The sequence below is a fragment of the Danio rerio genome, chromosome 3 (assembly GCF_049306965.1).
Source record: "Danio rerio strain Tuebingen ecotype United States chromosome 3, GRCz12tu, whole genome shotgun sequence".
Classification (NCBI taxonomy): domain Eukaryota; kingdom Metazoa; phylum Chordata; class Actinopteri; order Cypriniformes; family Danionidae; genus Danio; species Danio rerio.
The window spans coordinates 31,198,130-31,205,000 of NC_133178.1; the positions used below are offsets into that span (position 1 = coordinate 31,198,130).

General features: G+C 37.1%; 1 protein-coding gene and 1 long non-coding RNA gene across 7 annotated transcripts in view; one reads left to right on the forward strand and one right to left on the reverse strand.

Moving 5' to 3' along the window:
* Positions 1-6,871, forward strand: part of ap2a1 (adaptor related protein complex 2 subunit alpha 1) — a 36,022-nt gene that overhangs the window by 20,570 nt on the left and 8,581 nt on the right. For 2 of the 6 annotated variants that reach the window (XM_068219092.1, XM_068219093.1), the window contains exons 7-15: positions 168-336; positions 490-627; positions 710-892; positions 1,012-1,109; positions 3,111-3,342; positions 3,432-3,623; positions 5,173-5,306; positions 5,674-5,736; positions 6,111-6,182. In XM_068219092.1, coding sequence (XP_068075193.1) covers positions 168-336; positions 490-627; positions 710-892; positions 1,012-1,109; positions 3,111-3,342; positions 3,432-3,623; positions 5,173-5,306; positions 5,674-5,736; positions 6,111-6,182 — 1,281 coding nt within the window. The remainder of the gene's footprint in view (positions 1-167; positions 337-489; positions 628-709; positions 893-1,011; positions 1,110-3,110; positions 3,343-3,431; positions 3,624-5,172; positions 5,307-5,673; positions 5,737-6,110; positions 6,183-6,871) is intronic. The other 4 variants (XM_068219094.1, XM_068219095.1, XM_068219099.1 and 1 more) reach the window with 2 other exon arrangements.
* LOC141381223 (uncharacterized) overlaps positions 1,150-6,871 on the reverse strand; it is a 17,441-nt gene continuing 11,719 nt past the window's right edge. The window contains exon 3 of the long non-coding RNA XR_012401075.1: positions 1,150-3,491. This is a non-coding gene — a long non-coding RNA (uncharacterized lncRNA). The remainder of the gene's footprint in view (positions 3,492-6,871) is intronic.

Genomic DNA, 6,871 nt, shown 5'->3' on the forward strand with positions numbered 1-6,871 from the left:
ATGAAAAACTAAAAGCCTGTAACGGATAATTGCACACTGACACATTTGTAATGATTTCTACAAGGAAATTGTTTTGTGTGTGTATCAGGAGTTTAGCCCATTGTTTAAAATGATCTGTTATGGTGTTTTGAGGCTTTATTTTTCAAAGTAGCAATGTTTCTCCACAGCGAGCCGAATCTTCTTGTCCGGGCATGTAACCAGCTGGGGCAGTTCTTACAGCATAGAGAGACCAACCTGCGCTACTTGGCTCTGGAAAGCATGTGCACCCTCGCCAGCTCAGAATTTTCCCATGAGGCAGTTAAAACTCACATAGAGACAGTCATCAATGCCCTGAAGGTAAATGTTTAGATTTTGGCATTCCTAAGAATCAACGCTTCTCTCTCTCCTTTTTGACTGCTAAAAATATTTAAATAGCACATCAATTACTTTATCATGTATGGACACTTTTTTTTTCTACTAACATTTACATTGTACTTGTTTTAATGCCAGACTGAGAGGGATGTCAGTGTCCGTCAGAGAGCTGCTGACCTCCTTTATGCCATGTGTGACCGCAGCAATGCCAAGCAGATTGTGGCCGAGATGCTGAGTTACCTAGAGACAGCCGACTACTCCATTAGAGAGGAAATGGTGTGTGTCCCTTTTATCATCTTCTCCACGATCTTCGGTCATAGCAGGTCTACATTTTAATGTGTAACTGCTGTGTCTGTAGGTACTGAAGGTGGCCATCCTGGCAGAGAAATATGCAGTAGATTACTCCTGGTATGTGGACACTATCCTGAACCTTATCCGCATCGCTGGCGATTATGTCAGTGAGGAAGTGTGGTACCGCGTCATCCAGATCGTCATTAACCGTGACGATGTGCAGGGATATGCAGCCAAGACGGTGTTTGAGGTAAATGGCACCAGATGTTCACCTTTGCACACATCCAGAAAACTGACTTCCACCATCATCACCACCATTTCAATCTGTGCTTCATGTATAATCTCCTTTTTTTTTTTACATTTTTACAGGCTTTGCAGGCTCCAGCTTGTCATGAGAATATGGTGAAGGTTGGTGGTTACATTTTGGGAGAGTTTGGAAACCTTATTGCTGGTGATCCTCGGTCCAGGTAAGATCATTAACCAAATTTAAATGAAATAATTCAATCAGTCAAGGAAAGCAGGGTGTCCTTTTTTATTAATAATTTAACAATTAATTAAATAAGCAAACATTACCAATAAAGATGAATCTCTGTGAAACATTTAAAGACCATTTCAAAGGTTTTATCATTTCTCTGGGTTTGCCATTTGCAGGTGTGTTATAGTAAAATGTAGTTTTTTCTGTAAGTTACTTAATATCTTCAAAAAGTTTTATGGGTATCGCTGGGTTTTATCCAGTCATCAACAAAAGGCGTTTAATAATTGAAATTAAATTATAATAAAATTATCACTTTTTTGTTTGTCTAATTTAAACCCAGATATAGCATATTAACCAAGAACAAAGTAAAACCATAGAGTCTCCTTCAAGCTGTAAAATGTTAATGCTTTAAGACCCAGGAAAATTGTAATAAAGACACGGTTAGGCTAATTTCACAAAATATAAGATATCACGTATCATGTTTTACATGTGTAAAATGTTTGGTGAACACTTCCAAGTCAGTAAATCTAGAAAATGTCTCTTCTGACATCAAACGTTTGATGTTATAGGTGTATTTGAATTAGGGCTGAACAATGTATTGTTTGAGCATCGATACAGCAATGTGTGCATCCACAATAGTCACGTTGCAGGATTAGAGTATTTATTAAAGATTATGGGCCCTATCATACACCCAGCGCAATAAGGCGCAAGACGTGTTTGCCCCGTCGAGTTGCTATTTTCAGACCAGCGCGACTTTGATTTTCCTGATTTCCGCAAAGTTGTTTAAATGGCATTTGCGTCTCTTTGTGGACTCATGGGTGTTCCAGTCTAGAAAAGAGGTGTGTTAAGGCACATTTTTGGTCCATTGCTATTTTAGCTGCAAGCAGGTTTAAGTCCAGCACAGAGCGCGTTAGTTGTGCACCTCACTTACACATCGCTTATAACATGCAGTATGTACAGCAATACACAAATAACTTTACAAATGAAAAAGAATTAAAGGATTAAAATATTACATAAATTATTACTTTCCACATAAAAATCACTGACTCCGTGCCTTCATCTCAGGGGGCTTTTTTGAGTTTATTCAGGACATCTTGCTTTTATATTATGTTGATATATTTATTATTAGTATTATTTATCATATGCATGTTTATGTATGTTTTAATAAAAACAAGCTTAGATTTGTCCATTTGTCAGGTTTTTGACAATATGGGGCATAGGACGTGCATTTGCGTTTTTTGACCACACTTCATTATAATTGTTCATTTATTCATTTGCTGGAAATTAGAACTGAATTTATAAATAGTTTTTAAACAAATATTTGCGCTTAACAAATGAAATTAATTATGTATAGGCTGACGAATGTCTTCAGTGGAGTGCATACAACGCTGTTTTATCCACGAAAGAAAGTGAAAGTGAAGGCAGATTGGAGGAGGCTCGTTCTTTATCCTTGCGCTGCAGATGATCTGTTCTGTTTTTTCACTTACAAGGTCTGCTATGTTAATAGCAAATGCGCCATGGTGCGACGCAACTGACTCAGAGGGAATAGGAGATGAGTCTCTTATTGGTTTATTCTCAAAATGAATGAAAAAAGGGCATCCTCTACGTAAAACATATGCTGTTACAGTTTAAATACTGTTAGACTCTCAAAAAAACCCATAAAACATGGTTTATTTTTTCTATGTCGTATTTATAGATGTTTGTTGTTTGTTACGTTTTATGCTGATTTCTTCATATAAAAAGACTTGATCACCCCAGTAAATCTAAATTCATGAAATGTTCCTTAATAGAGCGATTTAGATCAATTAGCGAAATTATATTCATATTTCAGCAAAAAAATAAATAAATTGCAATGTCAGATTTATCCCAATATCATGGAGCCCTAAATTGTATGTATTGATGATTTTTTCTTGTTTTTTTTCATCTCTCTCTTACATCTTCAACCTTGCACTTTGCTTTCCTTCGTCCCATTTCTTTTCTTCCATCTCACCAGCCCTCTGGTTCAGTTTAACCTGCTCCACTCCAAGTTTCACCTGTGCTCAGTTCCCACCCGTGCCCTGCTGCTGTCAGCCTATATTAAGTTCATTAATTTGTTCCCGGAGACAAAGAGCACCATTCAGGAAGTGCTGCGCTCCGACAGCCAGATCAGAAACAGTGATGTCGAGCTGCAGCAGAGAGCAGTCGAGTATCTCAAACTGTCCTCCATCGCCAGCACTGATGTCCTGGTGAGATCTCACACTTTTGCACACATTTTGTTGATTTGTGTCTTACTGATAGCTTGCATAATCAACTATATTGCTGTGTGTGACTGCAGGCCACAGTGCTGGAGGAGATGCCTCCATTCCCAGAGAGAGAGTCGTCCATCCTGGCCAAGCTGAAAAAGAAGAAAGGACCAGGAGCCGTGTCTGTAAACGAATTAGAGGAGGGAAAGAGAGAGGGAGGAGAACTAAATGGGGGAGGAGGAGAGAGAGGAGGAGACAACTCCACCATTGCTGCATCTAATGCTGTGAGACACGAACTCTCTTAATTCAAAACTATTTAATACAGTTGAAAAGTTGGGTTAGCGTTTTTATTTTTACATAATTTATAAGTTCAACATTAAGTTTGTTAAAAGTGATGTTTTATACTTGAAATCTATTTCAAACAGGGTTCTCGTGCTTCTTGAAAGTATTTAAAAGTACTTCAATTTCAGACAATTCAGAACCTGAAAAAGTACTTAAACAAGCACAGGTCTTTGAATGTGTTTGAATTTAATTTGAAATACGATGTATTATGTCAAAAACTGAATGAAAAAACTGAGAAATTGTTCAATTCAATCTATTTAAAACTTGTGCAATAACACTAACAAAATGCACATTTTATTAATATTTCAGAAACTGAATATCACCATTTAACAAATTTGATCAAAATTCATGTTTAATGTCAATATTAAGTGCAAGTAAAATGTTAAGTACAGTGAGGACTTTGTGACATATGTTGAGGTATGAATTACAAATGTGCTTGATTTAAAATTAATGGCGCTTTAAAAAGATCTTGAACAGCCCCCTGCTGTTAATGAAAGCATGGGATACCCTTTTCAAAAATAAATTTCATCAACAAATTTTGAAAAATGTTGGTTTACACAAAGATATTAAGCAACTATACAAATTTCAACAACAACATCAAATCAGCACGCGATGATTTCTGACGGATTAAGTAACTTAAGTCTAGATTAATTGCTTCTCAATTCAGTTTTGTCATATATATATATATATATATATATATATATATATATATATATATATATATATATAATATTATTATTTTTTATATATATATATATTAAAGGGGTCGTTCACCCCTTTTTGATTAATATTACAAATTGTCTGTTAGTTTTAGTTATGCAAGTACAGACACTACTTGGGTAGGAACAAAAGGTAACTAAACATTATCCTCAATCTTGACATGATTTTCTTGAGTAGTCATTCTTATGACCTATTTTTGGGGTCTGCAGTAACATGTTTTGACCTGCGGGGTGCTGTATTGCAGTGCTGTAGTGCAGCTAATTAGTATTCAGTCAAATGATTAATGCCAGTCAAATGAATTGTCCTAGTATCGTTTAGGTAATAAATTATCAGCCTAATTATGAGTTGTAGCCCAAGACACTTTTTAAAAAAAAATAAATCTAAATATTTTTGCCATCATTTTTCCCTCAAGTTCTCCTTTCATCAGCCTTGTTCCTTGTGAACGTTATTTCCTCTCAGACTGGCGCTTCAGATTGGATCTGCCAATTTCATGTAGTTCTTGCCATTTATGTTGCCAATATGCATCAGATGGTCAGTGCTCATACTGTGGGCTGCTTGTGGGCTGATGCTAAAACGAATATGTGGCAAACTTCAGCTGCTGCACATGTTTGCATTGTACAGGGAAGTGAGTCAGCAAATACAGAACAATCCCTGAGAAAACAACCACCCACTGCACACATCCTGATTCAGATGCTTTCTAATGAGACCTTTAGCTCTTCAGCATTTGCTTATTAAAGCCAACTTCAATGTCATGAATGCTTTCTCTTTCAGTCCACTCCGTCCCCATCTGCTGATCTGCTGGGGCTCCGCACAGGTCCCCAAGTCAGTGCCGCCCCTCCCAGTGCAGGCAGCTTATTGGTTGATGTGTTCTCGGAGGCTGGTGTCAATGATGATGGCTTCCTGAGGTAAATAAGCATCTGGCTCATTACGATCCAGTCTTTTGTGCATTATTTCTTGAGCTGTAAAGTACACTAATATTTTAACCTGTTCAGAGCTATATATATACGTGTCCGTCAGGCTTTCTGCTCTTCTGTGGTTGCACTTTCTCTATTGCTTGTTGTTCTTGTCTTCCTCTTTGTCTGTTCTGTAATCTTGTGTCTTTTATCTTGCTGCGTATGTGACTGTCTTTCTCTTTTCTTGCTTCTTTTTTTCTCTTTCTCTTTCCCTCCCATTTCCATCTCCCTCATTTTGGTGTGTGTGTGTGTGCGTGCACATGTTTGTGTGAATGTGTGTGCACGTCTGACGTCCTTGCTTTTCATTGGACTATGGCAGAGATCTGGAACCTCCCACTGAAAGCTCTGACTCCCTATTGGCTGAGGGTCCTGGTGACTCTGAGTAAGGGGCCAGTGGTAGACTACAGTGGCAATATGTTATTGACATTCAATAGTCACATGATGTTGTGTAAATGTTGTGTTGTTTATATCTGTGGTGTATTTTCTATTTGTCTGCTGTGTGGTGGTGATTTTTGAATTGCTAACATTTTACCGGCTGCTAATGTAATGCCTGTACTAACGTCTGCCTTCTCTTTTTATCCCCTCTTTTGCCTTCCTACTTTGGCTTCACTCTCCTCTATTTACGTCTCACCACTTTCTAACCTCCTTGGTCTGTTTTAATCATCTGTGCCTTTTAACACGTAACACTTCTCACCCATGACTACATCTTTCTGGGGTCGCTATGTCTCTCTGCATCCTTCACTTTCGGTCTCTCAGCTCTGCTCCTCCCTCTGCGGTCTCTGAAGATGCTGCTCCTCCTCTGCCTGAGTCAAACGAACTGCTCAACAAGTAAGAGCTCACTCGTCTACTTTACACCCATCATCCGAAGACTTTCTAATTATGCCCCTCTTCTCTACAAATTCAGCTAAAAAAGTGACAGTAAATGCATTTATTATCCTACAGATGATTTCCACTTCAGAATTTTTTTAATTATTATTTTAAGTAAATATTAAAGGGAAATGAAACTTTGCTGTTCTTTATTCACCCTCAGGCTCTAGGTGACCGTTTCTTCAGTAGATGACTTTTTAGCTGAAACCGAGCTCATTGGTTATTCATAAAATGATGTCAAAAGCTATCAGCAATAATCAATAGCTACCAGATTTTTTGAATAGGGATGCAGCGATTTATAGATTTTAATTGTACGATTATAATCTGAGGAACAATCATGGTTTCATGGTTATCACGATTATGCATTCATTAATTTCAAGACACTACTAGTTAAGAAAATCACATGAAAACTCCTTATATTTTAAAGTGATATTTATCATTGCTCAGTAATCAAATAATACAGCAAAAAATACTAATAAAAAACAAACAATGGTCCATTTCTCTTTAGACTTAAAAATAAGTGAAAAAAGGGCATTTAGGCGCAAGTAGTAATTCTACACTGAAAATAAATGATAGAGCAATGAATAAAAAGAAAATCAAGAAAAAATTGTATTTATATTATGTAAATCTAAGCATCATATTAGTCAAGT